A 20,414-nucleotide genomic window follows, 5' to 3' on the forward strand; every position below is an offset into this window, starting at 1 on the left:
ATTACAGACATTGCATTGCCACCTGTGAGTTTCACACTGCTTTTTGTTTTTATATTTTTATTTTACTTTTTATCCATTGTTGTTCAATTTTTTATGGTTCTTTTGGGAGCAAGAAATCTTTTTTTATGAAGAATACCATTATTGTTTACAAATCTCTGTGAAAAGTGTTTTTTTTAAAGAAACCTTGATGTGTGTGACACAAGGGGGATAAACGGTGAGTGTGTCCAGTGACTCCTAGAAGTATGATGTACTCCAAAGAATAAGAAAGTGTGAAAGAAATTGCTTAGTGAACGTCAGTTAAGTTCCCATGGTGAGTTCCATCCAGTATATGTGAAAAGGAAGCAATATGTCCGGAAGCAATATCACATTGAGATAAAGGGGATTGCCTTGCATATTTATATAGAAAGACTGCGCTATTGACACTATCTCCTGTTGTGTAAAGGTTGTATATTCGGTTGTTTGGGTGTAACCTGAGATAGGACACAGCTGCAGTCTTTGGTTGCGAGTTACTATCATTCTATTTTACTTTTATCCTGTGCTACTCAGTTTCATGAAAAGGTAATTCCTAAGACCACCCCAGTTTATTGTGCCTAGTAGGCCTGCCTCCCTCCAGGAGTCTCAAGTGTCAGCAGCCGTGACAGTGCCCCTTATTCATGTTATGTCATACTGCACCTTATTCACGTCTTGGCCGCAACTAGGTATGAGCAAGTGGTGCCACTCCACACAGAGGCTCTGTGGGCAGCATCGTTACCACCCCAAGGCCAGTGCTTCTGGCTTGCAGAGTGCCTGGGATGGCACCCTGCAGTCAGAATCACTACAGTAGTGCCGCTCTTAGTGTACTTTGGATGCTACAGACACAACCTGCTGGCCAGAGAGACTCTACAGGCACTGCAGTAGTTTCAAGGGAAGGCAACCCCGCCACCTATACATGATGTCATAATGTCACACATAAAGGGGCAAGCACTGGCACAGGGCAATGTGAGCCCCAGCTATGGCACTGATTCTCATTACTGTACATAACACAGTAGTGTCCCTTATTCAGGTTATGTCACACAGCAGTGCACCTTATAATAGTCATGTCACTAAGTACTGTAGTGCACCATATTCATGTTATGTCACAGGGTTCTGAACTTTAGATAAACACTGTCTAGGTTGACATTGATTAGGTCGACATCACATAGTCGACAGGCATTAGCTTGATTGGGACAAAGGTCAACTGGGACTAATGGTTGACATGAAAATACATTGACATGGACAAAATGTCAACAAAATCGTTTGGTCACTACAATAATTGTCGACACATATGGTGGGTTGACTCTGCTTTTGATAGGTTTAGGTTTGTTAGGGTTAGAGTTAGGCACTTACTGGAGGGTTAGGGTTATGTACTTACCAGAGGGTTAGGGGCTAGAAGGGACAGTTAGGGTTAAGCATCAGGGGGAGGATTAGGGTTCTGTTGAGGGTCATATAACAAATTTTAGACCATGCCAACCTTTTTTGTGTTGACCATTACTATGCCGGCCTAATTACTGTTAATGGGTCATGGCAAACAAGACCCATGTCGACCAATAGTGTGTCAACCATGAGTCCATGTTGATCCTGTCGACCATGTGGGGGTGACCTAAACACTGTCAGTAATTGTCTGTCCATTATCCCACACCCTACAGTACAGTGTGTCACAGTAGTGCATTTTATTCATGTTACTATTGATAGATCATAATTAATCTTCTGTGGGTAATCACCAGCCAAAGCTAATTTATTGTATGTCAGACCCTTGTGTTGCAGAGTATACTCCGGAGATAGAATCAACACACAGTCAGTATGGTGTTCAAGATTCTTCTGACTATATTTACATGTCATGCAATAATATAAAGCACAGTGTTCTCACATTAGCAACATGAGTATTTTCACACTTCATCACAATACAGCAGTCATTGTTAGTATTCATTTCATTATTATCTATAACAAGGGAGTGAATTGTTAGCAAGAAAGGGAGGTGAGCATACATAGGCTGACAAACATCTGCACATTTCAAGGTTCTTTGAAACTCAAAGGCTAGCAAAAATCATTCTCTATAATATTCTGCAATTCAAAGCTTATGAATAACTTTACAGGCAGAGATCATTCATCTTGTTACAAAATGGAGTCTTATATGGATAGCTTAATAACAGATTTATCACTATATACTTTAATTACTGTAACTGTACAGTAATACTGTACTTACTATGCAAGAACCGCTTTCTGAGCCTCTGGAGACGCGGGTCACCTCTGTTTGCCAGATTGCTCTAGCGTCACTAGAGCGAATGGATGATCCGATCCTGGTCCAGTCTGTCCAGTATATCACATTCTTATAAGCCTGCTCCTTCTGTTTATTATTGGTGAAAGGCTGGTCCCACCATTTTAGGAGAATGAGGAGCTCAATGGTGGAAATAGCCTCTGCCTGGCAGCTATTTTCCCAGACTGTAGGATGCAGGGAGTGTAGGACACAGGAAACACATTACAGCGCAGGATGCACACTATGACACATGGTGCAGGACATTAATGAAGTGCAATGTCCATGCTCACAGCTGGTGTCAGTACTATTAGCTGTATCTACTGTATCTTTGTGCAATTGTTTAGACATGAACGGTAGGGGAAGTGCAAAGCCATGAAGTTAAGCAGAGCCGTAACTAGACTTTTTGGTGCCTTGTGCCAGAAATAGCATTGGTGCCCCCCCTTATTTTTTAAATAGGGAGATAACACCTGAAAAAGGGCCATGGCCTCATGGAGACGGGTCAGGGAAGAGATAGGGTAGGCCAGGAGATGCTGGGGATAAACTGGGCAGGATGTACTAAAGGAAAAATTTGGTTAAAACACAGTTTTCTGGGTTTTTACCGCATTTCCATATGTACCAAGTCCTGGCCACCCTTTTTTCAACACGGAGGGTAACGCCAGAAAAACCTGTGGGCTTCTTACCACTCCGCTCCCAACGGTTTGCTGCCACCTCGTCGCCCCGCCATTGCCCAGCACTGGCCCCCACTCACCTGCACTCCATTGTCGCCGGCCCGCGCTCCTCCTGGGTCATCCACCTTCTCCTCCTTGTAATCTTCTTAAGGGTGTAGGGAGGAGGAGGAGGAGCCCAGGTCTTCCTGCAAATGTGACCAGCAGGAAGCTCCCGGTGCATGGAGGGGACGGGGTCCCACGGAGACCCCGTCACCTGGCGTCGGCTATTTCGCAAAGGACAGCTCTTATTGCAAGAGCTGTCCTTTGCGATACTAATCGCATATGTTAGTACAAATGTGATTAGTAAGGTTGCAGTGACTGGCTGAATGGTCACCGCAACCTTAGTACATCCCACCCACTAAGAGAAAGCTACAAGTGAGAATGATAATGAACAGAAAATTGACAGGCCCAAACAGCGCCGTCTGCTCTGCGGTGCCTGTGCCATGGCACAGGTCGCACTACCCTAGATACAGCCCTGAAGTTAAGTTACACTGTTGTAAATGAACCTCAATAGCATTTCATAAACATGTAGTCTAGGGAGAGGGCGGGGGAAGGTGAACACAGTGACCTAATCATGATTTTTTTTAACCATTTGCATCCCTTTCAAAAGCTGCTATGAAGACTGATGATCATGAAGTCATCTCCTTTTACTGAAATTGGTTTATTGATTTTATTGTTATAATAATGATAATAATAAAAATATGTCTTCCTTTCAAAATATACTATTACATGTAAGCACAGTACCCCCATTAGTGAACAGCAATTCATCCTGTCTTATTGAAAAATGTGGGTGCATCTAAGCCCTGTCAGAGCCCCTGAACCCACCATGCTGTGGGTGCATCTGAAACCCATCACTGTATGGGTATGTGTCATTGCAGGGTGGGGGGAGTTGCGGAGCAATATAGTGCCTTCAATACAGTACTGCAACATTAGTGAATAGGATTTCATCTGGTCTTACTGAAAGATAAGGTTGCATCTGAGCCCCTGAACCCCCCACGCCTGAAACCCGACATGTGTGTCTGGACCCCATCACTATATGAGTGTGTGTCATTGCAGGGTGGGGGGAGTAGCGGAGCAATGTAGTGCTTTCAATACTGAACCGCAACATTAGTGAACAGTAATTCATCTTGTCTTATTGAAAGCTGAGGTTGCGTCTGAGGGTCTGATTCAGAGCCGGACGCTATATGCGCTCGCTCGTTCAGAAACAGGGGGTGGCTATTCAAATTAACCGTTCGCTCTTTGCAGTCTGTTGACGCCTCTATGTCTGAACGAGCGAACAAAACTTGTGGTCGTAATTTTGGAAAAATTGCCCCCTGGCCGCTCGCATCATACGTCATGTACGCTATTTATTAGATTAATCGAGTACATCGAACGGCATCTGAACTGCTCGCTATTCTTGTGGTTGGTTTATCCTACCGCAATCTTGCGAGCAGTTCTGACTAAAAAATAACCAAGTGATGTGGTCAATGACGCTGCTGTATTAATTATGCACACCCTTAAAACACCCGTTTTGACCTTTTGGCACGCCTGCGTTCTGATCTCCACTCCCCGTTTTCAAGCACCTTCCCCTGTTACCACCCACATACGCCTCCTCCTGTCACTCAAAATAGCAGGCATTCGCTATTTAGCGAGCACACAATTTTCGGCCGCACTGACTGGTTCGCACATGCGTATTACAATCCGTACGCATGGGCAGATGTGCGAACATCGCTCGGAACGAACGAGTGGCCGCTTACGAACGGCTTTGAATGAAGCCCTGAGTCCCTGAGGCTGACCATGCTGTGATTTGAAATCTGGATCACTGTTATGAAAAGCAGTCACCTGAACCACAAGCCCATAGGGGCTTTCACAGTTGTTGTCATGAATGGTGGAGGAGGTACAGTATGAACTGAACATGAATTAATTTAATTTTATTTAAGGCTGTGGGTGGGTGAACACCACTATATTTGCAGTTGTAACACACTCATGTGAACTCATTATCTGCTAATGTATCAGTCATATACTGTATACTGTACAGCGGTTTCAAGAGCAAACTACAAGTAAATGATTAAACACAATCCCCTAATAGTGGTCAATTTTTTGGAAAGCTGTGGGGCACCAAAACACAATTATAGTACTGTACAGTATGTGTACCCTATAGCATCCCATTCAACAAGCTTCAGCAATATTATTAAAAAGATTAGTTGTAGTAGATGTGATAGATGTCTTGATAAAGGCCTACTACAGGCCGAAACACGTTGACAGTACCACGAGTGTGAACAGCTTTTGAGTGTGAGTTGGGGTATGCCTGCACCCTCTACAATGAATAATTTATATACTCGACCTAAAACTGTACTACACATTCCTTTTTTTTATGTTTTTTATGCTATTTATGTACACTGGAGGATAAAGAAGGAAGAATTCTCCAGACTTTCACCATGGACACATGTGCTGTTTCAGGAACGCAATAGTTCATATATTTTATTCACTAGCGCCTTCTTTTTGAGTCACATTTTCCCTTCTTGTTTGTTCACTTTTTTGTATTGAAATTTTGAGAGATTTAACATGCTGAATCATTGTATAGGCTGCTTTTAGTTTTGCGCCATTCACTAGGGATTTGCAAAGAAATTTTTTACAGCACTGATATAGTACATACTGTAAGGTGAAAAAATTTAATTCAGAATTGCAGGCGTTAAAAGTCTAAATATTATGTATCTCTAATGTGAATAATGATACATATGCCCCTTACTCCCAAGTGTCTATTCTGCATAGTCAGTGCTTTCTAATGTAAGTAGATAAGAGTTCATATATTTTGAATAATATGTTAATTTAAAAATGTATATTTCTGTATACCAAGATTCAGATAAGCAGTTCATAGGCAGCAATGTGGTTTATACTCACTTGAAGTAAATTTTGAAAAAGTGACTGGAAAAACAAAAGAAAATTGGGATTAGTTAGCAGTACAAATACTGGATTCACAAATGAAACAGAAATGATCTTTGAACAGACACTAAAAGGTTAGCTACATTTCCTTAACCCTCAAGGTAAATTACATACAGTACCTGGGGTTTGATTGTGAGTCACACACAGTATCGATGCCGCACAAAGTTGTCTGATGTTTTAGGCTTGTGTATGATTGTTAGTGCTTAGAGATGCAGAACAGAATCAGACACAGTGTCTGTGAATTTAGTGGGCACTCCTTGACAAGGTAGTGGCTAAGCAGGTGCGGGAGTGTTACAGGTGTGTCACAGTAAGTGGCTGCATTTAAAGACACAACCGCTCACACAAGTGGCCATGTTCAGACTGAGAAACTGCACCTGACATGCAATTGTGTGTCTAAAGATGCACAGAGACCATTTGCACTACCACAAGATGTGCAATTGGGCATCTCAGTATTCACAAAATCTGCCACAGCATTAAGATAAGTATGTCTGTGGCAAAAGATGCAGCTTCGAATTCTTCTGTGTGACTGAGAATTAGCCTGCTGGTGTCTTAAACTGCCTAGTCTACTAGATTGTAACCCTGGTGCTTTACAGTGCCCAAACATTTACCCAATCTTCAGCCAACGGTTTTGCTTAGGTGTAACAAAATCTAGTCTTGCATTGTGCATTGGAAATGTCGTAGTTCAGATGACAACACGTAGAGAATGCTACCATGGGTCTGACACCTGGACATTTCTAACTTTTCAATAAAGAACATTCAAGTTCCAACTTTACCTTGTTTAGTTAAGAAAGATTTTATTACAGCACATTCGGTAAAAATGATGCACCAGCAGTTGGAACCAATATACAGTAGATCTACCAAAGCCCAAGAGATGTGGAATGTGTCCACTGACAAAAGACTGAAGGCATCATACTAATGTAACATGTATCACAAGCCGATGTGCATGAAACGCTGGGCAATGATTGTTCTGATTGGTTTGAATGACAAAATCTATTTTCTTCAGTTGTAATTTTGTGTTTAGAACGTATAGTAGCCATGTATATTGCACCCATTGCTCAATAAATGTTATTTTTCTGGGTGCTATGGATTTTTCATGGTACATGTATCACAGACCCAGGTTAGCTCTTATGAAACTTTTTTTTATAAGGTTAGCTTTCTAGGAATATATCAAACAGACTGATGTAAATGCTCTTGTGTAATGTATGCAATTTAGAGGGGCAGTTAGTGAGATATACAGTATTATATAAATGATTATAAATGGATCAGGGTAATTGAGTTTGAAATGTGCTGTCATAATTGTAGGTGGATTTATGAAATATAATGTCCCAGTCTCAAACATGTCACGGGTCAACACAAGAATAACAAACAGCCAATAGCATCTCTGTCATTGACACAAGTGGCTGACAGATGCTGCCATCCATGTCTTGTGAAGAGTAATAGGTTTTAGTCAGTTAACTTAACATCTGTTTAAAAACAATGGTGTATAGACAGACATACTGTAGTTGAATGCTCAACTTGCTGAATCTCACTATGAGTGGGCTAAGGAGCTTGAGAACTCCACCAAGTTTTATGTCTGCCAGCAAGGAACAACAAAGTGCAATTATAGTGGGCTAAGGAATATAATTGTTGATACTTGAGAAAAAAAGTGAGCAATTCTCATCATTATTCCAGACACTGGTCCTGTTTCAGAGGTGGACACAGTGGCAATATTTGTGCAGTTGAGTGATTATTTGCTACTGTGTTTGGTCAAAAAGTCAGAGAAAACTCCTATGGTGCAGGCAAACCACTGAATGTATGCAGAGATCTTGGCTGCAAATGGAGAAACATGTAATAGAGCTGGTGGCAGACAGCCAGGGGAGTTCCTGGGAGATGACTGGGAGGGGGCTTGAATTGAATGCACAAAAAGACCATCTCATGTGTTATGGGAGTGTCAGGGCATGTCAGTGTAAACAGCTGCATTCTCAAATGCAAAGTCACAGCTATTTATGCCATTATAACAAAAAATTCAGAAGAATACAGTGCGCCAACCATAGGGCATCATAAGTGTAGACGGTGGACTGTTTGAGTCCACTGGTGGATTTGCACTGTCCAGAGACATTCAAAGTGGGCATTTCAGGTCTTGCAATGTCCGCTACTCACAAGTACACAACTGGAAGGCTGAGATTAGCAAAGATGTGAGGCCAAAGTTAGTAGAGGTAGTGACATTAACCATCTAGGCACCTCCGTCCTGGTGCGTTATTTGCAGTGAGTTAATGCAACTTATGTACCAGAATTATAATGATTTGTAAAATAATAAGACAATCTAATATCAGTTATTATTACTACATTTTATTTATAAGCCACTACACGTGGTCTGCAGCGCCATACATACGGCAACAGTACAGGGTACACAGAACATTACAATATAGTTACCGAAACATAACAGAGCACAAGTAACAATTAACACCACAATTCTCAGTACACAATACAGGTGGGAAAGTGAAGGCTGTCATTGAAGTGCTACAGAAGGGGGCTGTGAGAACAGGAGGAAGGAGGACCCTGCTCCTAGGAGCTTACAATCTAGGGGAGAGTGTAGACAGTTAACATGAGGTGTGACCATGTGGATGGGGACCTGAGGGCAGGAAGTAGGCAAGGTACAGATGGTGAGGTAGGAGGGTGGGTGAGCAGTCTGGTAAAAGTGTTATGTGGTGGAAGGGTACAATTTGATAAAAAGGTTGTCTTTCAATGCACGTTTGAAGCTTAAGTATATAGGCTATATTGTTAGAATATGTTGCCTATTTATGTTTAAATCAGTCCTTTGAATCAGTCCAGAAAAACAAGACATATTGGGCCCGATTCACAGAAGCACGCAGTGTCGATGCCGCAAACTAGCGGGCGATGGTTTTAGTATGCACATGCATCCCAATGTTTACAGACAGGATACATAGGGGTATATTCAATTTGAGGCAAAAAGTCAGTGGTCGTACTTTTCACCATCATCGCAGTTTTAGGAGGGGATAAAGTATTGAGCGTGTGCCTGCTTATCCTCGTATTCAATCAGGATCCGGCAAAAACGGAACCCGGTGCTAAGGTAAGTATCATAAAGTCCTGTCACTTTAGGGGAAATCAGCCTGTCACCCCCCCCAATAGATGGTCTGACATGGGGGATCACTATGGGTACCCCCGATTTGGCCTGCTGAAGGTAATCAGGGTTTTTAAATATCCGCAGCATGTGTATAAATGTGTCTGTGAAGAAGTGGTGAAGAATAGCATTTATCTTTTTTTTTTTTAAATATGGGATACATGAAAATGGGTTAAAGCATATTTTTATGTCCCTTCAAAAATCCATCTGCCACAACCACCCGCATTCTAGAAAACACTTGCCACATACATGGGGACCCCCCCTCAGGCTATTTTGCTAGATTTTAAGTTTGTTCCCCAACATTATTTTTTTTGCCGCCAAAATGATAGTTCCATTTTTGGGGTGTCCTAAGGAATTTTTTTTTTTTTTTTGACACAGATTACATTAAGGGGACATTCCAAAGCCTGCAGGGTATTTTTTTTTGTTCTGCACCCCCAAACCCCAATTCTGCACTTTTTTTTGCCACCTCTGCAGTGGTGAATACTTAATCCGATTTTTTTACTAAGACTTTTCGCACCTGCGAAAAGTCTTTGAAATTGAATATGGGGATAAGTGAAACTGGCGGAAATAACGTAATCGGAGATAAATTATCGCTGATAACGGACTTTTAGCCCCATATTGAATATGGCCCATAGAATGAATTTGGATGCAGAGAGAGGCCATTTCAGTGGCCATTTCCGAATAGTAACAAGGGGATTGGCTAGCCAGATGTGGACATATCACAGTCAGGAACTACTGTACATCTTAAAATGCAAATCAACTGACCTCAGCAGCCATGTTCTGACAGAGAAACTGCACCTGTCACAGTGCTGGTACAAACTTGGATGGTGCAACTGAATGCGGCTGAAAATGCATCTATATACAAGCAGAGGTGGATCAGTGTCACAGCCAGTGGGCATCTGTGTATAAATGGCACTGGCTGTGGCATTAGCATAAATATGTAGTTGCACTGCGGCAAAAGGCACAACTGCATGTGCAATCGTGTGCAGCTCTGAATTAGGCCCATTGACTAAGACACAGGTTCTCGGTCCTCCTGACCCCAAACAGTGCATGTTTTCCAGGTCTCCTCACAGAATCACAAGTAAATATATTGGGCCTGATTCAGAGCCGGTCGCTATTTGCGGTCGTTCGTTCTAAAACAAGGGGTGGCTATTCAAATGAACCGTTCGCTCTTTGCGGTCTGTTCACGCCTCTAAGTCTGAACGAGCGAACAAAACTTGCGGTCGTTTTTTGGGAAACTACGCCACCTGGCCGCTCGCATCCTACGTCATGTCCGCTATTTATTAGATTAATCGAGTACATCGACCAGGGTATGAGCTGCTCGCTATTCTTGTGGTTGGTTTTTGCTACCACAATTTTGCGAGCAGTTCTGGCTATAAAATAACCCAGTGACGTGCTCAATGACGCTGCTGTTTTAATTATGCACACCCATAAAACGCCCGTTTTGACCTTTAAGCACGCCTGCGATCGGATCTCCACTCCCCATTTTCAAGCACCTTCCCCTGTTACCACCCACATATGCCTCTTTCTGTCACTCAAATTATCAGGCATTCGCTATTTTGCGAGCACATGAATTTCGACCGCACTGACTTGTTCGCGCATGCGTATAACGATCCGTACGCATGCGCAGTTGAGCAAACATCGCTCGGAGCGAACGAGCGGCCGCTTACGAGCGGCTCTGAATCAGGCCCATTATCTCCTCCTGTGGATCTTTTAAAATGTGTAAGTGAGTAATGACTACACCTGTGCATCTGTTAGATGATCTGGAAAAAGTGAACTGTGTGGGGTCCTGAGGACCAAGGGCCTGATTCAGACCAGGTCACTAAGCCGCAATCGCATGCTATGGCCGATAGTCGCCCTTCTGCACATGCATATGTGTCGCAGTGTGCATGTGCGAGCCAGTCACTGCAATTGGGAATCGTGGGATTGGAATAGACAGACTGAGCGCTAGTTTGTGTGACAGATAGTGCCGTTTGTGGGTGGTGTCAGGGAATTTTCTATAAAAACGGGGGTGTGGACGTGTGAATGCAGGCATGCCTGTGTGTTCTAATGGCGTTTCATGGGCATGCATAATTAGCATGGAGGCATCATTGTACACGTCACCTGGTTGTACTTCAGCCTGCAGTGATCGCAGTGCTTGCGGCGGGGTAGGGTCTACCTCAAGGGCTGCGTGTAGCTCCGATGGCTCTCGATGTTACCGACTAATCGTACACTTCCTGGAGATGACGTGTGCTAAGAAATAAAAGTGGGCATCATTGCGTGCGTTCACTCTGCCATCTCTCTCTAAGAAATAGAGGGCGTCCTTAAGCCTGGCCGTGCGATCATGGATTTTGCATACCCACCCCTTGACAGCTGCGAAAAGTGCTGCGTTGCGTCCGGGTCTGAATCGCCCCCCCAGGTTTGAGAACCACTGGACTAAGACATATTTCATAGGACCTGATTCACAGACAGATACAGCTGTTGTCTGTAAATATGCTAATACTGCAGGAAGAGTGTTATGTAATAGATGCCTCCTGTAGGCTTCTGTAATCAGGTGCCCCAACCCAATGGTTTGTGCGCAAACCAGTGCTGGACACAGGACACACTACACAGAATCCCTGCTTTACCGGAGTTACCACACCCAGCTGGACACCAGCTGGGTGTGGCAACTGAAGGAACAGCATGGCAAAGTGGAGTGCGATCTGAATGAAGAATACCCTGGATGATGTCGACAAGTCATGGTGATGGCCAGAGCCGGCGCTAGGTGTCTTTGCACCCAGTGCCATCCCGTGCTTCCCCTCTGCCCGCTCCTTCCCTGCGTCCTCCCCCATAAAAAAATACCTGCAGCAGGTGGGTGGAAGGCAGGGTTTTTTTTCAGTCGGCCCCGACTCGGCGTCCCTGTGTGGCCGCACTAACAGAACGTGTCAGGAGCCGGCCCTGGTGACGGCTGTGTTCCTACAGTTTATGTGAGTTGTACGGCGACCCCCAGCAGCAACATGAAGCAACAGCAGGCACCTGGAAGGGACCGCTAACTTACCACTGTGTCATGCTGTAGCTGAGAACGGAATCCTATATAATTACCCCACAGCGGTGACTGTAGCACTGTAGTATACTACTCTACAAACACAAATCCCGAGTAACAACACCTTTGCTTCTGTATGGCTCACAAAATATCCATTTGGGAATTATCATGACATACCAGTATTTCCAGTAGGGGTATTCAAGAGTGGGCTATTACTGAACATAATCAAACTTCCTTTACCATATCCCCTTTCCTCAACATCCCAACCCCTATCCTAGTGTATTGTTTCCCCCTGTTTGTCGTGCCCTGATGTACTAACTCTTAATAAAGTTATCTTAAATTGTAACCATTTTATCTGATAATTATTAATTTATTCTTATATATACCCACATTGTTCATATAACATTTGATCTATTAACTGATTTTATCTTATTTATTTTAAGACTGATTACAGAAGTACACATATTTGTACATATATATTTATTGTGTCATGAATTACCAAACTTGCATACAGATACAGATAGAAGTTTAGCATTATTTATTAAATTTTAATACATTTTTATAATTATTAGCACATCTGGTCTGCGCTTATACTATAATTGTTAATCATATTGAATCTAAGGAAGATGGTGACTCCCCAGTATAGCAGTCCCAAAATATCCATTCAGACCCAGTTACTATACGGTCACTGCAATACCCTTTTATTTATGATCACCTCACTGATCCCAATATTTTTTTCACATCTATGAAACATTGCCACACAGAAGTGGTAGATAGGATGGCAGTTTAGTAAACTATAAAAATATTTGTCGTCTATGCAAAAAGACAGTCACCAATGCCACAAACAGCAGATAATGCAAAGAAAAGAGGTGCATGATGAAATTGTCCTTGGGTATTCCTACCCACCCAGAGGAGTATTTATAATGGGTTCAGGGTGCACACGGGCCCCTGGGTCCAGGGGGGGCACACCACACACCCTGCACCCATATGTTTTAATTACTTACCCCTCCGAAGTCCGGCGCTCGGCTGTCTCTCCAGAGAATACACCTGAAAAATGGCTTCCGGGGCATTTTTCTGGTATTCTGCGCATGTGCACCAGGGAAATAACCCTAGTGCAACCTGCGCATGCGCTGTAGACTCTGGGCACACTCCAGTGCCCAGAGCTTACAAATACTGTGGCGCTGAGCGCGTCCTCCACTGCAGAGAGAGGAGGGGCCCCAGACAAAGAGTGCACACAGGACCCCTCCTCTGTAGAAACCCCCCTGTACCCACCTTTATGTTGCATATTAAAATGGACCTCCACAGTTTAACAAACCAATTACAGTGACAGGGATTGCCACTTTTGTGGTGAAGTGGATGGTTTGTTTGGGCCCCAAGAAAAAAAGCTACCAGTAGGCCTAATTGGTAGCTTGCAGTACTGCTAATGATCGGCATAAGGCAGCAAACAATACTTTTAATTATCTCTTCTCTACAGGGACAAATGTTGTCATTGTCATCCTCCTCCTCACCCTCATCAATGTTAACCTCATCTTCACACAACATTTACTCATCCTCACTGGAAACCACCATCACATAAATTCTGTACTTTGATGTAATTGATGGCAAAGGTCTTCCTCGTAGAATTTATATTTAATTTTGATGAACAGTTTGTTCAGTGTAAAATATGTACAGTATTTAAGGAAGAGAACCTTGCTTAGATGTTAACCAAAGATTTGATATCACATTCACTGAATACATTTCTGGGAAAATGTGGTCTGGAATGTATTTGAAATATTAATGTGTTATGTTATGCTTGATTATTCCTTTTTTTATTTTGGTTACAAAGGAAGCACTTAAAATGTGGTACAGTATGTCTTGTATTATTGAACATAGAAACCCTTGAGCGATGGTGGTGTTGAGAGAGAGCGCCTTGTGCTGTATCTGTCTGGCAGAACTGGGACCCCAGACTTACAAATGTGTGACTTGTGACCTAGTGCACTACTGGGCATGCCCAGCCATCTTCAGCTAAAACCTGTCACAAAACAGGGACTTAATCACTCTTATCCAGTTCGGTGGTGCATTACCAAGGGCGGTCACTCTGTCTCAGTGTGCTGTCAATCCATTCCCTGAGGTTCAAGAGTATAGCCATGTTGTCTTTGATCAGGTGAGCACCAGTGTCCAGTCTCTGCAAGTCTCCTTCACTACTCACATGACCACCTCATTCTGTCCCTGACAGGAGCATCCTTTTTAAGCATGCACCTGACACTAGCACCTTGTCAGAACAATGTGGTTCTTTATATTCCAGTGATCTCACTCACTTGTAAGTAAGTGCTACCACCGATCCACTGCTTGAACCTGCTCTGTTGGATTCCTGCAAGCTGCTGCCTCTGAGTCTTCTCTATCCACTCTGCAACACTGCACTGTATACAACATCCGGCCTATACCTACCTACCAGCCTACGTTCAAACACTAGTCGCAGTCCGGGACCAGTCCAGTCCTCTACTGTTTATCCAACCAGCCCCAAGCCAGCTCAAGCCTGAGATCCCTCTCTGGTTTGCTATTGTTATCTCCAGTCCCATTCTGCTTGAAACCTGCATTCTTACTTCAGCTTGCTGCTATTATCACCAGTTACTCTCTCTGATCCTTTTCCAAATCAATCCTCCAGTACTGCTCCAGCTTCTCTGCTATTACCTTTGGCCCTATTCCGGTTCTAGTCTCCAAATCCTCTCCAGCTTCTCTGCTGTTACTGTACCTCCAGTTACATTCTGGTTCAAGTCCTTCCACTCTTGCTACTTTGCTGTTACTCCTGTCCCATTTCAATTTAAGTCTCTGGTTACATTCCGGTTCTATGTCTGCATTCTCTGGTTCTTATCCAGTTCATATACCATCCAAGTCTGTGAGCTATTCTGAGACTCCAGTCTACTTGTATTCTGGGCATTAGACCGACTTTCCTAGTGCTTCTAGTGCCAAGTCTTCTGTAGCAGTGACCTCATCTATTAGCAAGCCCCCTGAGCACATCAATCCTGCTCATTGCAGGTTCAAGTTGACTTTATTCTCACTGTACTTCAATTTACTTCTGTAGTGCATTATATTGTATTTTATGCTCAGCTTTGCAACTCCTGATCTACTTTGGGACTCACTACCCTCAATACCACTGTAAGCTCAATTAATGGTGGTTGTTGCTCTTTGGGTCCTCTCTCATGATGAGTTTGCACTACAGCATTCATTCCATGGGTGCTGGACCTGAACTCTTTCTTTGGGATTTAGATTCCAGTGACCCAGTTCTGATAATCTTTCTGCATCATCTGTTAGCAGATTCCAGGCAGGCTACTGATCACATGAATTACTTGCTGATTTGTGCTTTACTTCACCTCCATTTACCTGTACTGCCCTTGGGCCACTGATCTAGTTCTTGATTAATGAAAACATTCTTGGTTTCTATGGGGTCGTATAGTTTTTTTATACTGCCAACCTGTCTGCCACTGCTGTTTGGCAATAGTTCATAGATGTGCTATAGTCTTTTAAGTTGCCATGTCTTGTGTCGCTGCTCTGTTGCTTAGTTTAGCCAGCACTTAGCCAATATTGGTGACCAATATTGTGATATTGGAGGTGGTCAAAATTGACTGGAATGAATGGAAATAAATATTTTTGAGGTTATCTGTAGGATAATACAATAGGAACAAAAAACAGGCCCAAAATACATGATTTTAGCTGTTTTTATAAAATTAAAAAAATATATACAGATTCAAAACTAAAAACTAAAATCAAAACACAGGGGTCCACACCCACACACATCTCTAATTAGAATTATTTGGGTATGAAGTAATCTGATATCACCCAAGATACATTTCTTGTGGAAAATCACTTTATTCCACCATTTGGAGATAAACTTGTAACAAAAAATAAAATGTTGGGGATATGCATTGACCGACTAGTTCTTTTTATCAGGTCTCTGGGCCTGATTAACTACAGTACGCAATATTGTGTACGCACACAGATCAACTGGGATAGTATGCTAATCCATTGCGATTGCAATGCAATCTCAGCACAACATATGGATGCCCACTTTACCTTACACACATCCGGAATATTTAGCAGGACTGCAAAAACATTGATACGATTCAGTACTTTCTCAGCCTCATGCACACCGATAACATTTGTCACAGGTTATATGAACATTGGGCCTGATTCAGCATTGTACACCATTAGCATTGCTGTTGAATGTAGCAGTCAGAGATGCAAAACTTTGTCTGAGTATGCATCTTATGTAAAATGTAAATAGATGCCTCCTATTCAGTACACAGCATTAGATCACTCTGCGTGGCTATTAGTCATCAGATTTTAACCTTCAGGTTATTTAGGATGGCTTGTGTTTTCATGCAGCTGAAGCCAGTGAAGCTGCATACAAGGATGCAGCCACTGGCATCAGCACACAATGAAAATTGGGCCGAAATGTGCCTATTTTCTGGGATGCTGCCTGTCAATCAGGCTGTGCCATTTGGGCACCGAGGGCTCGATTCAGACCTGTTCGCTTGATGCGTTCGCACACACCCAGTGTATGCAAATCCAGCAAAGGCAGACGATTGCACGGCAAGGTATTAGCACGCCCACTATGGCTTGGTGTGTGATCGCGGTGTGTATGGACACACCCACGAGCCTGTCTTAAGACGTCCACTTATGCACATCATCTCCTGGATGTGTATGCAACCATTGAGTACCATCAGATGCGATCGCAGCACTTGCGGTTGACCATACCCTGATGCAAGCACTGCGAGTACTTTAGTGTGATGTGTACTATATGACGCTGAATCTTAATTATGCACTCCTCTGATACGGCATTAAGACGCTCAGGCACACCTGCGTTCGCACCAGCACTCCCCCGTTTCCATCGACTTTCCCCTGTTACCACCCACAAATGTCTTGTCCTGTCACTCATTCTAGCAAGCTGTCTATGCACAGCAAGCAAAATCTTCCCGATCGCTTGGACTTGTTTGCGCACGCGCACTGCGATGCGTGCAGATGCGCAGATTGCAAACACCGGCAGGCTGCATGTGAATGCAGCCTAGCAAGTGGGTCTGAATTGGGCCCTGTCATGCTTGAGGTTTGGTTTGGGCTGGACAGGTGTGGGAAAGCCCATGCAATTTTTGGGGTTCCCATCAACTTTTGCAGGAGTATGTATGTGCAGATGAGGTGCCACTGAGGAAACTGGAACCGAAGAAATTGGAATGGATAAAGTGGCAGCTCTTGAGCCTCTCAGAGTAGATTGGACGTTATCCAGCTCGTTATTCAGTTCTTGGAGGAACTGTAAAACCTGACCCTGTGACGCCTCTTGGTGTTCTAAGACTAGGGAGGTGTGAATAAACCTGCATGGCTTGAGCCAGGAATTCCTCATGTATTCCTGTGAGGAGGTAGAGGAGCTGCACAGGATGATGGGGGCAAAGACGAGAACAAGAATAGAATGTTTTTATTAAACAGCAGGTTGGAATGAGAGCTGGAGATGCTAATACTGAATTAAAGAAAGTAAATGGATTGGTGGGCCTGAGTCAGTATGGACAACTATTGTGATCGCAGCTCCGAAATCACATGCGGATCCACTGCGAAAAAATGCTAATGTTTGTAATCGCAATGCTGTTGGAGCCTAACATTAGGATGCCCACATCCCCTTACACACATCCATAATACTTAGCAAAATAGCGAAAACCATCAGTAAAATCGGTCCCTCACACAGAATTACAGCAGCCCTGACCTTACTTAGAAATTGCTAACTTCATTGAACGCAGTGAAAGGAGCTGTGTATGGCTTCGAAGTGGCTAATTTATGCACGCCCCTTTAACGGCACTCAAACGCACTGGCACGACTACATTTTCCGGACTACCCCCCAACAACCCGAAATGGTCACTTCCTGTAAATCACTCTGCAATGGGTCTGCGTAGTCACTGCAACTGCAGTCCGATAGCAGTGAGCCTTTTGCGCATTGCAATGCATATGCAAGCGTAGAATGCAACAATCGGCCGTCTACATGCATATTCTCAGTTACGATCGGTAATGAATCAGGCCCTGGGACCGATGATGCTGGATTGAGAGCTGGATGTTAATTTAATGATTTGAAGAACTTGATGGATTTGATTCCGATGTTAGAGAATTTAACTTAATCGGTTTGAGAGAGATCAAAGAAGTATACCCGGCGCTCACTATAGATATGTTGAGGGGGCAACGAGGCCCAACAATGGATTCCCTTATATCCACTTACAGTAACATACAAGTATAGAGAATGTGTATGTTCTAGAGATGTGCGCCGACCCCCGTGTTTTGGTTTTGGATCTGGATCTACCCTGGTTTTGGATCAGGACTGGTTTTGCCAAAACCTCACCTCCGTGTTTTGTTTTCCTGTTTTGGTTTTGGATCTGGATTTCCTCTTAAAAAAATCATAAAAACAGCTAAAATCACATAAAATGGGCCTGTTTTTGTTCCTACAGTATAATTAACCTCAATAACATTTATTTCCAGTAATTTCCAATTTCAATTTTGACCACCTCACAATATTATTTGCTTCATCTAGTTAAGGCCAAAAGGTTGCATCTAGCTAGCTGGCTGACTAAGCTAAGTGACACAGTGGGCGGCACTAACATGTGGCAGTTCAGTTTCTAATATCCAACTCGGATACAGTGTGTTATACAGTGTGGGTTGGATACACCAATAGTGCACTTACTGTGACAGCAGTGTCAGCAGAGCGGGGTTGCTGACGGTGTCCTCAGTACATGGAATGGCAGTGCTGCGGTACTGGCAGGGTCCTCAGTGAAGGATACCAGTGATGTCGGAAGTGCAGGGGTGCCAGCGGTGTCTTTAGTGCAGGTTTGCTGGCTGTGTCGGCAGTGTGGGGGTGCCAGCGGTGTCTTAGTGCAGGTTTTCTAGCTGTGTCGGCAGTGCGGGGGTGCCAGCGTTGTCTTTAATGCAGGTTTGCTGCCTGAGTCAGCAGTGCGGGAGTGCCTGTGGTGTCTTAGTGCAGGTTTGCTGGCTGTGTCAGCAGTGTGGGAGTGCCAGCGGTGTCTTTAGTGCAGGTTTGCTGGCTGTGTAGACAGTGTGGGGGTACCAGCGTTGTCTTTAGTGCAGGTTTGTTTTGTCTGTGTTGGAAGTGCGGGGGTGCCAGCGGTGTCCTCATTGCAGGTTTGCTGACTGTGTCGGCAGTGCAGGGGTGCTGGTGGTGTCCTCACTGTGGGAGTGTCGGCAGTGTGAGGGTAGCTGACGGTGTCCTCAATACGTTGGGCAGCAGTGCCGGAGTGTCGGCAACAGTGGTGTCGGCAGCGGGGGATGCTGCCAGTGGGGGTGCCAGTGGTGTCGGCAGCAGGGGGTGCCAAAGTTGTCAAGTGGCGGGGAATGGCGGGCACCATCTTTTTTTCTTCCTTTGTAGTGATTTCAATGGGCTTAATGCTGATTGGCTGAGAGCCATGCCAGACGGCTCTCTCAGCCAATCAGCATTAAACCCACTGAAAACAAAACCTCGCGACTCGACAGAGGGGTCACAAGGTTTTACCTCAGGTCAGGGATCGCCCCGGATCCCCGAAATTCGGGTAGGTCCGGTTCTCAAGGAACCGGACCTGCTCATCTCTTGTATGTACATGTAAGTGAACATATATATACACTTTTAGCCTGTGCCCTCTCTGAGTGAGAGCAAGTCACTGGTGGCCTGCGCCCTCTCTAAGTGTAAGCCACTGGTGGCCTGAGAAAGATGTTGAAGAAGTGAAGAACTTAATTGATATGAGTCCAATATTAATGAATTGATGAAATTGATCAGTTGGGACTGATGTTGATGTGTTAAGGAATTTAGGAGCTCATTCAGACCCGCTCGCTAGATGCATTCACTTGCTCCCAGCATATGCAAATCCAGCGCACGCCCAGCAAGGCAGGTGATATCATGACAAGGCATTAGCACACCCACTATGTTTGGCATGCTATCACTTTGTGTATGCAGAAGCCCACCAGCCAGTCTTAAGACGCCCACTTGCGCACGTTATCTCCTGGAAGTGCATGAAAACATTAGTACATCGAGCACCATCGGAGCGCTTGAGGTTGACTATATCTTGCCATACGCATTGCGATCACTTCAGTGTGAAATACAACCAGCTATGATGCTGCTTGTTAATTATGCATGCCTCTGAAATGGCGTTGATACACTCAGGCACTCCTGCGTTCGTACCTTCACTCCCCAGTTTCTAGTGGCCTGCCCCTGTTACCACCCACAAACGGCCTCTCCTGTCACTCATTCAACTGGGCTGTCTATGCTCGGCGAGTGAGCACTTCCCGATCTTTCGCAGTGGTTCACGCATGCGCATTGCGATACATGCGCATGTGCAGATTGCAAAAATCAGCTCCTTAGGGCCCGTTTCAGACCCGCTCTCTAGGGTGCGTTCGCAC

General features: G+C 44.1%; 1 protein-coding gene across 1 annotated transcript in view; it reads right to left on the reverse strand.

The window, feature by feature from the left end:
* LOC148511544 (uncharacterized) overlaps positions 1–20,414 on the reverse strand; it is a 237,421-nt gene that overhangs the window by 196,038 nt on the left and 20,969 nt on the right. Inside the window, exon 2 of the mRNA XM_088442116.1 lies at positions 5,860–5,883. Coding sequence (XP_088298242.1) covers positions 5,860–5,883 — 24 coding nt within the window. The remainder of the gene's footprint in view (positions 1–5,859; positions 5,884–20,414) is intronic.

The sequence above is a fragment of the Taudactylus pleione genome, unplaced genomic scaffold, assembly GCF_031769625.1.
Source record: "Taudactylus pleione unplaced genomic scaffold, aTauple2 ptg000305l, whole genome shotgun sequence".
NCBI classification, from domain to species: domain Eukaryota; kingdom Metazoa; phylum Chordata; class Amphibia; order Anura; family Myobatrachidae; genus Taudactylus; species Taudactylus pleione.